Below are 19,368 nucleotides of genomic sequence, written 5' to 3'. Positions count from 1 at the left end.
CTGAGTCCAATCTTTCCTCACCTTTAAACACTTTGCAACAGGGCAGTGATCAGGATGAGAGCCATGGCTGACTTCTGGCTCAAGATGCATTGAGGCCAGTAGCAGTACGCCCTCTATGATTAAACCAAACATTGCACTTGCAAAATGAACTTTTAACCTCTCATTTTGATCCAACGACCCTTCGGCATTTCCTGACCATCTCTTGCATCTGCTTGAACCGTGATCTTCATTTTCAAAGGAACAAAATCTTCCATCCAAAGTAAAATCTTTTTTTTCTGCCCATTGCAGTACCTGATGTGCTGCATATACATTATTGAATACCTTCTGTTTGTGCTTGCTGCCAGTTGTCAGTTTTCCTCCGTTAACATTCAATGTCAAACCTGTCTCGATGAACATTTAAAATGCAAATTCTGTACATAAACAGTTGCCTGCACCAATTAAGCTGCAGGTTGAGACCAGCAAATGGTGCTTTTAAGCGAGTTTCTGAAATCTCTATCACATTCATGAACATCTTTTAAAAAAAATTTCTACTTATCAAGTAACTCTGGCCAGTGCCTTGGAAAAATGTACTTATTGAGGAAAAGGAAGGGTGCCTGATGGCCCATTGGAAATGCCTCACACGAGGCAGTAGCGCAAAGTGACACCTCCATTTGTCCATCCAATGTGGACCCAGATACTAAGATTACCACATTGTGATTCTGTTACCACAGCAGCTGTGGAGTTGAATCGATGTACTATTTGCACTAGAGTAAAGCAATGTAAATGTAACCTATTGAAGTTCCCATTGCAAATCCATCTGTAAATCAATGACTACAATCAATGCTTGCTGTCCTTTGAAAACAAAAATGATAGGAATAAAATTACCGGAAAAATTAAAATGGAGATCAATATAAAGCTTTAACAAGTGGTACTTTGGATTCTTTCAGAGCCACGTGCTCAAATCTGACCTTTGAATTCGCTTTCCTTTATTAGCTGATTGTCACCAGTTGAAGTCACTTGATATTCTACTCTGGGAGGCAGCGGGCAAAGGTTTCAAGCTCCGGATGAGTGGGTTCATGATGTGAGGATCAGCTGCACCCAGCAGGAGTGTGCTGAGAGTAACACCGACTGTGAGCATGTGGCTGAGGCAGTCCCACCACTCTCCTCGCTGACTCAAAAAAACATGAAGGTTGCAGACAGCCTTGGGCAGGTAGAGTGCGTGGGGAATCATAAAAATTTGAGGAGGGAAGCTGATTGAATAACTCGAGTGATGAGATTCACATCTGAAATAGAAGGTCATCACTGAATGTGAATATGAATGTTAGTTGCACGAAATGCTTCTTAAAGTTTCTCATTGAAATTGTATTTAGTGGAATGAGGGTATATTTAATTTTAAAATTTTAATCAATTAGACTTGTGCTTACTAAACAGTTTTAATTGTTTTAATTAAAAGTCTAATCGTCCTTTTTTTTAATATAAAAGCCTTGTCAAGCCAACCAATATGGGAGAGGGAATTTTCGCTTTGTGAAACAACTCCTTTGTAGGAGACCACCTATAAATATCCTCTCATTCCAGAGATGGCCATTGCTAACATCATTGCATCTCCATGATAAACCCTGAGGTAGCTTGCAGATTGACCACTGGTGGTAGCAGTGGTGGGAGTAGTGCCGCCAAGCAAACATTGTTGCATCCCTGTGGACCACCTACCAATATAGTCGCTTTTCCAGAGACCTTGTTGTGAATACCATCACGTTGCTGTGGATTCTTCTAAATATTGTTACACTCCCAGGAACACTGTGAATTCTCGGGGATAGATCAATCACCCAAAAAATAGTTGCAGGAAGGATGCTCGTGAGTCAATAAGTACGAAAAGACACTGGGCAGACAGAAATCCGAAATCTTTGAGAATCCTTTTCTTACCAACTCTCGACTGGCCCCTGAGTCTGCCTGTGATCCACAGAAGCCAAATTCAACAGCATAAAGGTGGGATCCTGCTCACTGATGTTGGGCTCCCAGAATCGGACAGAAGAAATCCAATATATAAAATGCACTTGTGAAGGGATGGGCTAGTTTCATTCTTGAGTTGAAAGAACGTCAGAAATACGAGCAGAAATAGACCATACAGGTCCTTGAGCCTGCTTCACCATTCAATACGATCATGGCTGATCTTTGGCCTCAACTTGACTTTCTTGCCCGGTCTCATATTTTCTGATTCCCTGAGAGACCAAAAATCTGTTTATCTCCGCCTTGGGTATGTTCAATGATGGAGCATTCACAGTCTTTTAGGGTAGAGAATTTCAAATATTCACAACCATTTGAGTGAAGAAACCTTTCCTCATCTCAGTCCTTAAAGGATTGGCCCCTAATCCTGGGACTGTGCCCCTGTGCTCTAGATTTCCCCAACCAATAGAAACAGCCGCTGTGTCTAACCTGTCAAGCCCCTTCTAAATCTTGTTTCAATGAGATCATTTCTCATTCTTCTAAACTTCAGAGATTTATAGGCCCAATTTATTCAGTCTCTCGTCGAAGGACAACCTTGAAATCCTAGGAGCCAAACTAGTGAGGGTTGTTGTTTGAGGAATGATTGAGTAACATGGGCCTATATTCTCTGAAGCTTAGAAAAATGAGAGGTGATCTCATTGAAATGTATAAAATTCTTCAGAGGGTTATATAGGGTAAATGCAGACAGTCTAGAACTACATTTCGTTATCTCAGGATAAGGGGTCGGAATATAGGATTGAGATGAGAAATTCCTTCACTCAGAGGGTTGTGCCACTTTAGAATTCTCTACCCCAGGGGACTGTGGATGCTCAGTCATTGAGTCTTTTCAAGGTTGAGATTGATAGATTTTTGGACGCTAAGGGAATCGAAGGATATGAAGGAAGGATGGGAAAATGGAGTTGATGTGGAGCACGGTGCATGATTGTATTGAATGGCAGGGCAGGCTTGAGGAGGCAGATGATCTGCTCTTCCTATTTCTTATGTAGAGAGATGTCTAACCGCTGTTCTGGGCCACAATTGGACTGTGAGTCTAAGGAATCCAGCTGATACATCCCATGCAGTTCAATCTATTGTGATTAGACCTTGTAGTTGCTTGTTTGCCCTATTTAAATATTTTGCAGTTGGAAGTTTGGAAATGGGCTATTTTTGGCATTGTCACCCCAGATAGAATTCTTGAATCTCATTGACCAGATCTTTGGGCCCAACATCTTGACAAATATACACATTAGGAGTATCGTTATGGCCTAGATTTTCCAATGCGCCGTTTTAACATAGATTGGAAATTCTTCAGTAATTTTTGGCCCTCAAATCTCAGTGGTTTGTACCTGTGTCCTATGAAGACCAAAAGCTCGAGTGCTCCTACTTGAGTCTGTTAATACCCATGTATGATCAGAACAATGACGTTTCAGCCAATGTGATTTGACTATACTTGTGCATACTCCTACCCGCCCTCCCCTCCCCAACACCATTTGGCAATCATTGGTGCCTGTGCCTTGAGCAGTCTATCCTCTGGAATTCTTTATCCAAATCCCTCCACCTCTTCTCCAAGATCCTCCTCCAAGACACTGCTTAAAGCCTACCTCTTTGACTGCATTTTGGTCATGGTGAATGAATCATTATGGCACAAGAGGCCATTTGGCACATCGAATCCATGCTGGGTCACCTACCCTAATGTTCCCCTCCTTTGCCTCAGTGTTGAATTTGTCCAATTAGCATTGTTCCTTGGAATGTGAAAATGCACGTCATTGATGCTCTCGATTCAACTCCTCACGATTACTCCTGTCACTGCCGCCACCAGTGGCCAATCAAACGCCACCAGTATTTATTACAGGGCTCAAATACTTGCTCTCCCGTAGTGCCACACATTTTAGCAGAAGAACTTGTGCTCTTCATGTTTCTCACAGGTCAGGTGGGCACTGTATGAAAATTTCAATTTGCTGTTAGCCTCTTACTGAAGCCTCGTAGTGACTGCTTTGCAAAACGGAACTTGGGGTTGCTGCTGGCTTCATGCTAACAATTGTTTTAGCAACCACAGGATTACCATTGCAGGCCAGTAAAGAGAAGAGTAACTTTCGTGCCTGAATTCTTTCTTGTTTGCTCTTGCAGATGGCTTTTATTTAAATGAATAGAGCTTGACATTACCACACTAGTGGCATCTGTTTAGGCAGACTCTGATTGTAATCATAATGGCTGCATTCAGCACCTGGGGGAAAAATATGAACGTTCGACTTAAAGGTTGCTTAAAGGTCACTGCTATTGATTTATATTCATTGTTTCAATTCTTATAAATAAAATTCAGGGGGTTGCATATCTGGTGTACGCTAAAGATGACTGAGACAGCCCGGGTCAAAGCTCTTCAGTCCAGCTAAACACAACCCTATTTCTCTACCCACTTTTTCTCCTCACTATTTTGCTTTCTTTTGTGCACTCCCTCACTTGGCTACTCTCTCCCTCTCTCTCTCTCTGTCCATTCCTCCCTCTGTCTCTATTGGGTACTCTATTGCTTACACATGCTCTCTGGCTCTCTTTTTCCTCACCCCAGTCTCCTGACTGCCCCTGACAAAAACCTGTTACTTAAGGCTACATCGCTACAACCAAGTCTCAACATTCCACTGTAAATTTCCATACCAATTTAATGCAACACCTACCTCATCATAATCGTGCACTTTCATGTACCATTGATCCAGCTAACGGTTACCTGCATCTGTCATCTCTTTCAAGTTTGCTTCCCAACAGAATGTCCACTCAATGCTGATAATTGCTCCAGACAGTTCTTTTGGGCCATCTAAGCATCAAGTGGACATTCCTAGATAGTTTTCCCCATGGTGATTTAAATTAAGCCCTCCAATCACAATTGCAGACTTCACACTGCGTATGCTGTAGGCTTCAGAGTTGACTTGCAAGGATTTTTCTTCTGAAGGGCATACTTGGGTTTGTGCACAATGTGTACTTTGGCACATGTGCTGAACTCTCAGATCTGTGGACTCTTTAGACTGGGCTCTGGATAACGTTGCATTGCACTGAGATCATTTCGAAAGAATGTTCTGTAGAATCTCATGGGAGGCTGTGCATGTGTGTGACAGCTTGGTTCTAGTCAGCACGAACCTTCAAAGCTGCGGTCGGTCTCATTCTCAGAGCTCTTCATTTACTCTTAATAGTGCACATACATACCCTATTGTTCAGCCTTTGAACTATGTCATCTTAATAATGTGCATACTTGTTTCTCATGTGCAGTCTTTAATTTTTCAGTAACAGTGTGTTAAAGGTATTTTTATTCAATATTTATGAAGACAAATTAAGGGAGTTAAATTTGCTCTTAATGGATAACAATAGGTCTTATGGAAGACAGGAAGGAGAATGATCCAAAGCTTTAAAATCCCTGTGGAAAAGCTATCTGCTGAGGTGAGGACATGATCATAGGCAAAAAGAAACCTACTGCTAAGCATTACATAAGGAACAGTGGCTCCACAGTAAAATTTTACAGAGCAGTTTTGGGTGGTGCAGCATATTTAGAACCTCAGTGCCCTGTGCCAATAATGTACATCCACCTCTGTGACCACCTTGTGTGGTAGAGTTATGGATCTCCATGTGGGGTCAAGCACTTGCACACAGGGAGGACGAGTCCGACAACTTGCTCCCTGCAGTTTGTTTCAGAACAGTGCTTGAACAGTTTAGGTTTGAAAGGAGATGTCTGAGAGGTGACATTGTTGTCTCGGACTGCCTGGTAAATGGCATGATTTTAAACTGAATTGCAAGATGAGACAATGGAGTACAGCTTCAAACTAAAACTGGTCAATTGCAAACTTAACACTGATGTTGGGAAGTTCTTTTTCATAGAACGATTGACACTTCTAATGGTCTACAGGGTAAAGTAATGAAGGTAAAAACACCAGAGTCATTGAAGAAACAATCAAATACGATACTGTAATGGGGAGAATTTGAAACTTACTTGGATGGAACTGAGATGGGCCAAATTACCTCCTTCACAGAATTTTTGTAACCTTGTTGTTACGATCCAGTTAGGGGCCAGTAACTTTTGTAAAGTCAACAAAATTTGAAATTCCAGTTCCTTAGAGAATGAAGCCACAAGATTCTATGGTTTTTAAACATGCAGAAGAATTTTTACTGTACAAAAGTCAGCAAAGCAAACAATCGATGTGATCTATCTTATATTCTGACATCCAGAATTAATGAGGTAAACATAAATTAATAGGCAAACTGTGGTTACTACTAAGTGGCCGATATAACCAAAACAGAACTCACGAATTTTCTCAGCAGCCCACCCAGACGTCAGTGATCATTGTGAGTCACAAAAAATTCTTTCGAACTCTGCCTTCCTCATGAGGGGTCTCCGCTCCTTTCCCTGAAAGAGCCAGGCGGATCCCCAGCCAATTGTGGATCCGCCCGAGTTCCACACATACGATCCTCACCAAACCTGCTTCCAAGTCCAGCCTCCTTGGCCGTCTTTTCCAGCTGAGCTGACCTAATCCTGAGACTGCCTCCCACTGTGCTGGCCAGGCTATACTCCAGCAGCTAAACACAGGCAGGGGGATCAGCTCCTCAGCCACGCTGCTGCCAACAACTGCCGGCTTTGCGGAGCAGGCAACCGCACTTAAGTTTCACTGAGCTGACACTACTCCAGGGCTTCTCTCAACCCCAACTTTCCAGCAGCACGGAGCTGCCGACAGTTCCCGGGCTTCTGAGCCGCAGCTCCCCGCGGACCTTTCTGAGCACTGGCTGCACAGAGCTAGCAACAGTACTTCAACTGTGACCTGTTCAGCTCTGGGCTAACCTTTGTCACGTGGGCTTTTTTTTTGCACCTTAGAACCCCCGATCCCATGGCCAGGTTGTCGTGACCTCTCCCGAGTAGATTGCCCTTGTGCATGCGTGGCTTTGTCTCCCTTGCCGCTCTCGGCACTTGGGCCAGAACGCCCGGGCGTGCCTGGAGTTGTAGTTCTCCCACAGCACGAGCCAGAGTGGTAGGCAACAACGCCCGATTCCCTCAATTTGTGAACGCCTGCGATGGTCTTAGCACGTTATCTGGCCAGTAAAGAACGATGTGTGGAAAGGAGAAGATTTATTCTTTTGCTACATAGCAGTGCACGTGGATGAAGCTTTTAAAAGAAATAGATGTCTGATTTGCCAGGGATCTGAGAGGATTGGGTGCCGGGGCAAGGATGGTATTTCCAGTGGGTTATGACGTTCTGGCCCCTGCTTCTGACAGAATTACTCTTTGTGGATCCCCCCTGAAGTACCTGTCTATCCACCTAGCTTGTATCCTAGAATGATATAGCGCAGAAGGAGGCCATTTGGCCCATCATGCCTCTGCCAGTTTGTAGAGCAATCCAACTAGTCCCATTCGGATTTTTTTTTTAATGCTATCAAAGCCGTTCATGATTTTGAACATCTCTATCAAATCTCCTCTTAACCTCTGTGCTCTGAGGGTAACAACCTCATCTCGTCTTCTCCAGCCTCTCTTCGGACTGCCCCAGTGTCCTTCGTGGTGCCAGGCCTCAAGGGCCTGGGTTCTTACAGGCACCATATTATTCTTGGGCTCTAAGTGTCACTGGCTGGGCCAGGATTTATTGCCCTCGAGAAGGTGTTGGTGAGCTGTGTTCCAAAACTGTGTAGTGCAGGTGCACACTCAGTCCTGTGTGTAGCAGTTTGATACAACTGAGTGGCTTGCTATGCAGCTTCAGAAGGCAGTTAAGAATCAGCCACATTACTGTGGATTTGGAATCACATAGGCCAGACCAGGTGAAGACGACAGATTCCTCCTCTGAAGGGCTTTAGCAAACCAAATGAGTTTTTGCAACAATCCCTGATCATGATCATTATTAATGAGACTAGCACCTTATTGTAGATTTGCTAATTAATTAGCATTACCTTAGCTGGCATAGTTGGATTTGAATTTGCCTTTGGAGCATTAGATGGGGCCCCTGGATTATTGGCCAGTCGCGTTGCCACCATGCTACCCTTTTTTGTCCCCACCCCCATCTTCCAAAGACGACTCCTTAAAAGCCTGGTGCCTTGACTGTGCCCCCAGCAATCAGCTTTGCTGAATTGCTTGGTGGCCCCTTCTCCCCTTAACTCTCGCCGGTAAAACTCTCGCGAAATGTCGTCCTCTGTGAGACGTGCTGCAGAAATATAAAACTACTCTCTGGCTGTAATGTGGTGTAATGTTTCCTAAAGCTACCAGCAGCAATAATGCACGTAGGCCTGAAGGAAACATAAAGGGCTGAGATGTTTTGGAGATAGACCTGTATAAGATGATCAACTCTTATTTGCCAATTGAAGCTTATCCTAAGTAGCTGTGTTGCGTTCATGTGATTTGTAACGCACTCTTGTGGTCTGGTAACCATGGCAATGTCACCCATAATCTTACAGCCTTTCTTTTCCTATAAGCTGACCAGTGCATCAACTAAAGAATGCGCACTGGTGAATTTTCTCTGCTTACAGACAAGTCCCTTATAGCGAGGAGGAGTAGTGTCACACTCGGGTTGTCATTGGGAATTAAGTGTTGCTCTTTTCCAACAGGGGCAGATTTTTTTTTTTGCACACTCAGTTGTATGAACTACAAGTTCAGAGTTGGGTGAATAGAGTAATGAAACAAATTGTAGGAGCCAACTTCAGCACTGTGGTTGGACAAACTCTCATCATCGGCACAATTTTCGTAAAATGTCACATTTCGGACCTTTTCCACATGCCTTTTCCAGACTTTTTTTTGGATAAACAGCGAATGCCGACAGCATTGTGTAGAAGGATGAGCTGCAAGGGATTAATGAGCTAAGCGGTGCTCGGCTACACAATCAGCACACGTGCGATGTTAAAATGACTTGGGACTGAAACACTCCGGGTTAATGACTTGTCTCCTCTTAAACTAATTTGACGCTTTCGCACGGTCGGGTTTTTAGTGACTCCTCCCAGGCAATTCTTCCAGTGACGACGACATCTTGTCACTGTACGAAATAAACACATGGGGGAAATCAACAGAAATAAACAAGCGCGTTCAGGCGGATTCTGAACGTGGGAGGTCTGCAGCAGAGGTCGGGTTGTCAAACTTCCAGAATTGTCCTGGAGCTTCCAGGGTTTAAGGATTAATTTGCCAGACACTTCTCCAGGAGGAAATTCATGGGCATTAAAAAAAATGTTCACCCATTTAAGATGGCAATGAGGAGGAATTTCGTCTCTTGAGGGTCATGAATCTTCAGAACTCTCCATTGCACAGGGCTGTGGCGGCCAAGTCATTGAATACATACAGACAGACACATGCTTGAACTATAGAAAAGTTGAGGGTTATAGGGGTCAGGCAAAAAGAGGAGTTAAGGCCAAAATCAGATCAGCCATAATCTTATTCACTCGTGGAGCAGGCTCGAGGGACTCTATAGCCTACTGCTCCTATTTCTTAATTTCTTATCTTCAATTCCTTTTCACTTGAACACTTTGTTTGTTTGCAGAAGAGGTGGGGGGAAAGGCTGTTCCACTGGTGGTTGGAAGGAGTTAGCCATATGATATGACCTCCAGGAAACTCTTTCGAGTTATCAACAGTCACAGATTGCAACTCTTTCGAGTACAATCACAGTTCTTGGTTTTCCGGGAGTGGGACATGAACCCACAACCCTCTGATTCAAAGGCGAGGGTGCTATGAACTGAGCCACAGCTGACACCTCAATGACCTCCAGGAATATGTCCAACAAGAGTTGAAACCCTTAGTAGCAGGTGAAAGAAAGATGGGATAATGTTTCAGGGAGTGGGACAACCCTTCACGTTTTTACACTCATATATATCAGTGTGTTAATTAATGTACGTAATCATGGCTATGTGAAGATTTTCAAGATAGTTGGTGCCTTTTTGGATAAGTCAACTCGCAGGACTAGGTGGAACCTCTCAGCTGAGAGGGGATGGGCTGGCGGGATTTGGGCCAGTGCCCGTTGCAAAATGTACTGTTCTTTGTTGGACTGGACTTGTGGCCGTTTCGAGCCCTGCTGCCCTCCGGGGCATATTCTCAACTGGGTGCTTTAAAACGGCTGATTTGATGATGTCAGAGATTCTTTTGTAGCGAAGTTTTGCATTACCTCAAAGCCCAGGCAGGACCTGAGTTTGGGCAATTTGACGACAAAGGCAGGTTAACCCTTAACCCGTTCGATTACTCCCCTTGATTAATGCAGCCTGCTTTCTAAGCATTTCAAGGGTTAACTGGGGTTTGCTCTCGGACTCGGAGCACAAAAGGGGGAAGAGGGAGAAAATGCAAGGGGGAAAAATAATATTTTTACGGAAAGGAATTTCAACGTTTCAGAAATCTTGAGAGGGGAAAATGCTTCTGCGATCTCTTAATTTGCAGCATCCGTTTCATCCAGATTTTCTTACTTTATCCCAATGAATTGCATTTGCACCTCACGTTGCTTTGTGTGAGGTGGGGTGGGGTGGGGGGGAAGAGGTGATGGACCTGTGCTCGGGAAAGCACAGCTCTATTTCTTCCTGCTGCTGTCAAGTGTGAGACCATGCAGGCTGTGCATTGAAACAGGAAACACATTATCTCTTGTTTGAAGCAGCTAGAGGCCATATTTATTCCAGAGCTGAAATTGTTTTCCCATACTGGAGCCATTAATATGTAGTTTGAACTGAGGGTGCTTTTTAATAATGCATAGGACATTGATATTTAAATTTGTGTTCCGGGCATGTGGATAGCCGAGGATTTGTTGGCAGACTGACTGTACACTCGAGCCTCTTTTTATAAGCTACCTTTTTATATATACTTACTTAGAAATGGCTGACAGCGTTATTGTGGACTCCGGCTTGGGTAGAGGCAGCCCTGTTGGGTTTTTTTAAAAGCTCAACTGATAGCCAGGTGCTGCTTGGCTTGCTTAAACACCGGTGGGCTGTCTTCCAGTATGCACAGTGCTATGCCAGAGTAGTGATTTTCTTTCATCCCTTTTAACTTGTTGGTGCTTGTTTTCTGTATTTACTCTTCCCTGAGCTGACTTGCCTTCCCCGGCCTCTGGAAATGAAAGCTGACTCAGGCTATAGCGAGGCCAAACTCTGGTTGCAGTTTGCTGCAGTTAACATTCACCCCCAGCCCAAAAGCAACACACTTAAACACATGGATTGGAGTTTAAATGTTTTAATTCTGGACTTGCCATAACCCATATTCATTACCGATTCCAATTCCCTAGGACGAATAGCAAACATGATTTCGGGCCAAGTTTATTCTGAAAGGTGCTGCTTTTCCATAAATGCATTGAGAATCTCGGTCCCAACAAGCGCACAACGGGTTCCATTCCCCGTGTCATTGAGGTACCAATTTGGAAAATGGCGGCTATGGCATGGGGGTGCATCAGCATGCTCGGTTATCTCTGATGGGCGAAGGGAGCTTGAGGGACGGCATTCTTCTATGCTTGTGCTACATTTTGTTTTTGGTCATCTCCAGAATAGCATTGACAAGAAACCTGGCAACAAACCATTTGCCGCCTTCTTCCCAGTTGTGACCTAAGGAGACCAGATGAACTGGGCAAAAATAGAAAGACTACATCTCTGTTCTAAGCATGGGTGTCGAATTTGGTAGTGGTGTCTTTCAATGAAATATCAGATCAGCTTATTTCCCAGTTGGGAGCTTTTTGCAAAATTGCTGCTTCTCTCTGTAACCCAGTTTACTGTTGTGCTGTCCCAATTAGGAGGAGGCAGTTGGCTTTGCTAATTAAGACCATGAGGAGCTCTGTTAAAAGTTATTGCACTTCAGGGGTGTTCTTCATTACATGTAGGTATGCGGAGATGTTTTGAGCCTAAACAAATCAGCAACAACTGAAGATACTGCAGCTTCCCTTGATACACTTTGTGAGAGGGAGGAAAATCAGCCAGGGTACCCGTTTCTGGTTCCTATTGATTAACTACCTTTGCCAGAAGGTGCACATGTACATGTGCTGAGTGATGACTGGATCAGTTCTCCCCTTGCAATCCTACAGCTGAATAACTTGCCATCATTTACTGTGTCAACTCACATGTGAAGATTGGACACAAGTGGAGGGTGACTGGCTCCTGTGCATCCAAATATAGCACAAAATCCGTGCCTTCAGGGTAGCAGAGGACAGGGAGAAAATCTGCAGGACAAAGAGGGGAAGAAAAAGGAATAGTTAGGAGGAGAGTGAATACCCTCACAAAAATTGCATTGAAGTTTGAGGCAGTAAAGGCAATCTTTAATCATTGGTTCTCATACAGAGGAGATATATACATATCTTAAAAGGCATGAACGTGTAATTGTTGATGTTCAGAAAGACTTGGGTGTACTCGTACAGAAACACAAAGTCAGCACGCAGGTACAGCAAACAATTAGGTAAGCAAGTGGCATGTTGGCCTTTATCGCAAAGGGATTGAAGTACGAGAATAAAGATATCTTGCTGCAATTGTACGGGGCTTTGGTGAGACCACACCTGATATAGTGTGTGTAATTTTGGACTCCATATTTAAGGAAGGATATGTTTGCATTGGAGACAGCACAATAAATGTTCACTAGATTGGTCCCTGTGATGAGGGGGCTGTCCTATGATGAGCAGCTGAGCAAATTGGGTCTGTTTTCTCTGGAGTTTAGTGGAATGAGAGGTGATCTCATTGAAATAGTCAAGATAATGAAAGGACTTGTCAGGGTAGATACTGAGATGTTGTTTCCTCTGGCTGGGTAATCCAGAAATATGGGTACAGTTTCAGGGTAAAGGGGCTGATCATTTAGGACTGAGATGAGGAGAAATTTCTTCATTGAGAGGGTTGTGAATCTTTGGAATTCTCTGCACCAAAGGTTTGTGGATGCTGCATCATTGAATATAATTAAGGCTGAGATAGGCAGATATTTGGTGTCTCAGAGAATGAAGGGATATGGGGAGCGGGTGGTAAAGTGGAGTTGAAGCCCAAGATCATCCATGGTCATACAGAATGGCAGAACAGGTTCAATGCGCTGTAGGGTCTTCTCCTATTTCTTATACAGAGACTGAGGAAAACCAGACATGTTTGACAAGCGTGTTAATGAAGTGTCTGTTTTGTCAAAAAGCCTTCCCTTCAAAGCTAGAAAATCAAGCAACTAGCATCAACAAGTCTTCAAGCAGCATTCTGTCCTGCATTTTTTACAATATTTTATACCCGTGAAGAAATCATCCTGAACAGACATGTGCCTCTGTTCTACGCTTGCAGGTTAGCGTGACTAATTCAATCGCAGGTTGTTTTGTCTCTTCATTAACTTCCTTGTTTTTTTTTGCTTTAAAGGCTCCATCACAGTCAGCACAACAGTTGAAGTTTACTACCTCGGACTCTTGTGATCGAATCAAAGATGAGTTTCAGTTTCTGCAAGCACAGTATCACAGGTAATGAGATTTTTCTTTCATATACTGGAAACCATTTCACTTTAGGATAATAAATGACAGTACTGAAAGGTGAAAGTTGCAATTCATTCCAGCTAAGCTCTAGTGCACATTAAGATGCCAATAATTTTATATTGATGCTTGAAACTCAACGCCAGTCTTTTGAGTCATAACTTATGCTGCAACTACTGTCTGGTATAGGCAGCTGCATTGGACCTGTGCACACCAGTCACACCAAACTGTGCTGTCAAACTGAGGAGGAAGCAAGAATGAACTTAAAGAAATAAGAACAGGAGCAGGAGTATTCAGGCTATTCAGTCCCTTGAGCTTGCTCTGCTATTCAATATGATAGTGGATCAATTTCACTTTCCCATTCAACCCCCTCCTAGCCCTTGATATCCTGAGAGACCAAAAATCTGTCTATCTCAGCCTTGAAGATCGTCAACCATGGAGCATCCACAACTCTCGAGGGCAGAGAATTCCAGAGATTCGCAACCCTTTTAGTGAAGAAATTTCTCCTCATCTCAATCCTACGATCCTAAATGATCGGTGCTGTATTCTGAGACAGTGCCCTGTGTTCCAGATTCTTTAAGCAGAGAAAACAACCTCTGTATCTACCCTGTCAAGCCCCTCCAGAGTCTTGTTTCAATGAGATCACCTCTCATTCTTCTAAACTCCAGAGTAGTATAGGCCCAGTTTACTTGGCATCTCAGTGTAAGACAACGCTCCTCATCCCAGGAACCAATCTAGTCAGCTTTGGCTGAACCATCTTGCATTTAAAAAAACACCTTTCATGGATGTTCCAAAACCCTTCACAGCCATATAATTACTTTTGAAGTGTAGGCACTGTTGTAATGTAGGAGAATGTGGGCAGCCAATTTACACATGAACAACAGTGAGAGAAATGACCAGAGAATTTTGTTTTAGCGATATTCTTGAGGGATATAAATATTGACCGAGCCACCAGGCAAACTTTCCAGCTGTCCTCGAAATGGTGCCATGGAATCTTTTACATCCTCCTGAAAGGGCAGATTTGTCCAACATCCTGCCCAAAAGTTACATATTTGATGCATTGAGACCAAATTTCTGGAGCAGAGCTTGAACCTACAACCTTCTGACTGGGAGCTAAAAGAGCTTCCAACTGAATGAGGTGTGAGAATTTTCTTTACAGTTGACCCAGTAGAGTTTCAAATTATGGGGGAACACTGATTACCGATGTGGGGACCGAATCTAGTACTTTCAAGTTTGCGGATAACACAAAGCTAGGTGGGAATGTGTGTTGTGAGGAAGATGCAAAGTGGCTACGGGAGGATTTGGATAGACTTATTGAGCGGGCAAGAATATGGCAGATGGAATATAATGTGGAAAAATGTGAAGTTATTCATTTTGGGAGGAACAGATGTACAGGGTATTTCTTAAATGGTGAGATTAGGAAGTATAGATGTACAAAAGGAACCTGGGTGTCCTTGTTAATAAGTCACTGAAGGTTAACATGCAGGTGTAGTGAGCAATTAGGAAGGCTAAGGTATGTTAGCCTTTATCACAAGAGGATTTGAGTACAAGAGTAGTGAAGTCTTGCTTCAATTGTATAGAATATTGGTTAGACTGCATCTGAAGCAGTGTGTGCAGTTTTGGTCCCCTTACCTTTGGAAGGATATTGCCATAGAGGGAATGCAACAGAAGTTCACCAGACTTGTTCCTGGGATGATGGGACTATCCTATGAAGAGATTTTGGGGAAACTGGGCCTATATTCTCTAGAGTTTTGAAGAATGAAAGGTGATCTCATTGAAACCTGCAAAATACTTAAAGGGATAGACATGGTAGATGTAGGTAAGATGTTTCCCCTGGCTGTGGAGTCTCGAACCAGGGGACGTGGTTTCAAAATGAAGGGGAAGCCACTTAGGACAGAGATGAGGAGTTTTATTTTACTCTGAGGGTTGCGAATCTTTGGAATTCTCTACCCCAGAGGGCTGTGGAAGCTCAGTCATTAAGTATGCTTAAAGCAGAGATTGACAGATTTATAAATACCAATGATATAAAGGGGTATGGGGATAGTGTGGGAAAAAGGCATTGAAATGGATGATCAGCTATGATCGTATTGAATGGCGGAGCAGGCTCAATGGGCTGAATGGCCAACTCCTGCTTCTATGTTCCTATGTTGTTGTACATACTTGTATATGGGGATGGTAGTGTAGTAGTTATGGTGCCACTTGAATTTTAACAACCGTGTCCTTGAAAGGAACCTGTCAATTCCACCTAATCTGGACTACATGTGACTCCAGTCCTATACCCTGGTTGTGTCCTAATGCCCTGTCAAGTGGCCAATCAAACCACTCTGCTATAAAAGTTCAGAAAAAATGCCCACCGCCACTTCTCGGGGCTGCTAAGAAAAGACCAGCATTGGCCACACGTTGTTGAAGAAAAGGTAACTGAGACCCGAACACCCAAAATGTTTCAATCTTGAAGGACTGATGTACTACAGTATGCACATTGTTTTATTTAAAAAGTACCTTGGGAGTGCAGCTCCAGGGTGGACTTGGAGCCTCTGTCACGTTGGGCTTAAAGTCAGCCTGAATGCCACCTGTACTGAGGTCACTTTATCTTCTTTGGTATTGTTGGTAATGCTTGATTAGCGGTCCTGCTGCCTCTGGAACATATAAATTGACAATATCTTGGAGAAATGGCATGAGGTGGTTGGTATCTTCTTCATGAATCCACACAGTGGGCTTTTTTTGTAAAATATAAATTCCAGTTTGTTTTTAAACTAAATATCACAATTGCAGGAAATCCTATTTCTGTGCTATTCAGGGTCTCCAAGTGACATGTGGCCTAATACTGAAAATAGCCACCCAGGTGTCCCAATCAACTGGGATAAACCATGTCCCTCCAAATAGGAGGCTTCCCCCTCGTTATATTCAAAAGTGGTTGGGCTTTGGAGTGAGGCCCATTCTAATTTGATAACAATCCTAGCAAAAAAGACTCTGGCCTACTTCTTAGCTTCCAATAGCAAATTGAAATTTTAACTGCTCAATCTCCCTGCTACGTCCTTCAGTCCAGGGTGACCCTTTTCATCCTGGATATAGCTGGAATAAACAAAGGGGTAGGTGCAGTTCTTCAGCGTGTAGATTGACTGACTGTAAATTGATAGTGTGTTAAAATCAGATGTTAACCGAATAGAGCATTCGTCTACATTTTCCTCTTTAAGAAAAGGGTTTTGGTTTTTGCTACTGCTCTAACAAAATATGAGGCAATTACCTTTTTTAAAAGGGTGTTTTCATAAATGCGATTTCATTAGCAGACTTGGTAACAAAAGGCCAATCACTATGCAACTGTAATCATGCTTTTAACATTTTCAAACAGCGATTGAGGCACTTAACTGATATCAGAGCCAGAAAAAGTTCAGCAATGCAGCTGTGCAGTGCACAAAATTTGAGACAGCAGAATGAGAATTGGGGCAAAGCTGATTTGCCTACAAGATCCATGCATATAAATGGAACTACTTGATTTCTTAAAATATATGCCATATCTATTGGCTTTAGGTGTGTAAAGCTGTTTCTACATTAACACCTTTAAACATTGTTGAAATGAGAGACGTGTCGCTGAAGCTTTTCATCTTGCACTTACCAGGACAAACGCAAGAATGCTAAATTTCAGACGATCAGAAGAATCTATACGACAGGAGAAAAGGCTGCTGATTGGTTAGCGCGTCAGCTCTGGCTGATGTGTGGCTGCGGAGAAAGCAATGGGGATCTATAGGCTCCCCAAGCTCCCAGATAATTCAAAAAAGGCACAAGGCTTGAACATATTCCTTTTGTTTGCAGAGAATGGGTCCCTGCACATGTCTCTTCTAGCAAGTGCAAATGAGCCACTTTGCGAATCCTATTGATTACCTTAAATTGGTTGTTCGTGTAACTGTTAACACACGGGATTGTTCAGCAAGTGCCGCCCAATTACGGAATCACATCTAACGGTAGAAATTTTGTTTTGGGTTTTGCAAATGCGGACTGGTTGAGTACAGTCTGTGCGCTGCCTATTACAACAGATTTCAACATACTTGACATTTTTTCAAAACACTTTTTTTCTGGTTTAAGTAAGGATTCTCATTGAAACCCCTGAGCTGAGTGGTTCATTTCTGGAGACATAGACTCCCTCTGAAAATATATAGATTAGTACAAGGAATATTCTGCATTCGCTGAGCATTTTTTAAACTAAGTTGATGTTTTATTACACCCACCCAATCAGTCTAGCCCCTGTTATTCCAACATGGATTTGATGGGCCGAATGACTGCAGTCTGTACTGTAATGACTCTATGAAAGCTGTAAAAAAAAAAATTAAGCCCTCAACCTCCCCAGAATTTTGTATGTTTTTAACTCTTTGGGAAAAGTGTGAACATTTTTATTCAAAAATAAAAATATATCCATCGCAATTCAAGATCTTGTGCAGTGCAGTTCCTACTTCAACTGGCTCCCCCCTCCCTATAATAGTAAATAATAGTATGGGATTGTACAAAAAGGTATACGCTTCAGGTCATGGTGGAATACAGAATGTATGCTGTTTTGCAAGTTGCCTAAAACTAGGCAATAGAGTTCTTGAGAGCCCTATATAACATGTTACATGAGGCTAATGGCCAGCAGTGCAAAATGGATAGAAATATGGCCATCACTTCATTGATGATGAAGGAAATCGGCTACAGATTGAATAGATTCTTCTAAAAGCCAGATTTTGTTTATCGATAATTACTGTTGTCTTCATGGGTCCTGCATTTTATATGATAAAGGAAAACTTGCATTTATATAAAGCCTTTCATGACCTCCGGATGACTTGCCTTACTCTAGAGCAAATTAAGTGTAGCCACTGTTATGCTCATTTCTGCACAGCAAGATCCCACACAGCCATAGAATAAATGATCAGGTAATCAATTTAATGATAAAAGCAAAATACTGTGGATACTGGAAATCTGAAACAAAAACAAAAATAGCTGGAAAAACTCAGCAGGTCTGACAGCGTCTGCGGAGAGGAACACAGTTAACGTTTCGAGTCCGTATGACTCTTCATCAATTTAATGATGTTGGTTGTGGAATAAATATTGGCTTGGACACCAGGGAGAACTCCTATTCTCTCCCAGATAGTGCCGGGGATCTTTTGACATCCATCTGTTTTCACATCGAAAACAGTCCAACACTTCCTCAGTACTGCACTTGGCGTTAGCCTAGATTTCGTGCTTGGGCCTTAAAATAAAGATCCTTGTGTCACTTTGCCAAGTGGATGTTAAAAAATAAAGGGCCGACTCTGCATTCCCAGGAGGCAGCAGGAAGCATAGCTACAGCATGTGACTCTTCTGCCAATTGCAGTTCCTGCTCTCAGCTGTGAGTAGTGCCTCCTAAACCATGAATATCCTTTGTGTTCTTGTAATCATTTCTTCTTAACACATGTTGCACTGTCTCTCAGAACTGGCAATTGAAAGTCCGAGTACAGATCAATAGTTCAGTGATTCATGTTCAGATTTGTGAATATGTCCAAAATAGAATTCTGAGGCTCCATAGACTTGTCATCCAAAACACTGCTGCCTGTTCCCTAAGCTGCACCAAGCCCCATTCACCCATCACCTTTCTGCTTGCTGACCTCCATCGGGGTTCCCAGTGAAGAGGCATCTTGATTTTAAAATGCTCACCCATGTTTTCACTTCTCTCCTTGGCCTAAACCTTCCCTTAGCCCTGTAACCTCCTCCAGCCCTACAACCCTCCCAGATCTCTGTCTCTCTCCAATCCTGGCCTCTTGTGCACCCCACAATTTCCATTACTCCACTATTGGTACTCACCAAGGCTCCTTAGGCAGCATCTTCCAAACCCACAACCTCTACCACCTAGAAGGACAAGGGCAGCAGATAGATGGCAACACTACCACCTGGGAAGTTCTCCTCCAAGCCACTCACCATCCTGACTTGGAAACATATCGCCGTTCCTTCACTGTCACTGGGTCAAAATCCTGGAACTTCCTCCCTAACAGCACTGTGGGGGCACCTGCACCACATGGACTGCAGTGGT

The 19,368-nt window shown here is 43.2% G+C and overlaps 1 protein-coding gene across 3 annotated transcripts in view; it reads left to right on the top strand.

The window, feature by feature from the left end:
* LOC144688937 (TLE family member 5-like) overlaps positions 1–19,368 on the top strand; it is a 647,395-nt gene that overhangs the window by 554,574 nt on the left and 73,453 nt on the right. For all 3 annotated transcript variants that reach the window (XM_078555989.1, XM_078555990.1, XM_078555988.1), the window contains one exon: positions 13,228–13,325. In XM_078555989.1, coding sequence (XP_078412115.1) covers positions 13,228–13,325 — 98 coding nt within the window. The remainder of the gene's footprint in view (positions 1–13,227; positions 13,326–19,368) is intronic.

Source organism: Cetorhinus maximus, chromosome 13 (genome assembly GCF_964194155.1).
Source record: "Cetorhinus maximus chromosome 13, sCetMax3.hap1.1, whole genome shotgun sequence".
NCBI classification, from domain to species: Eukaryota; Metazoa; Chordata; class Chondrichthyes; order Lamniformes; family Cetorhinidae; genus Cetorhinus; species Cetorhinus maximus.
This window is presented reverse-complemented; position numbering and strand designations above follow the sequence as displayed.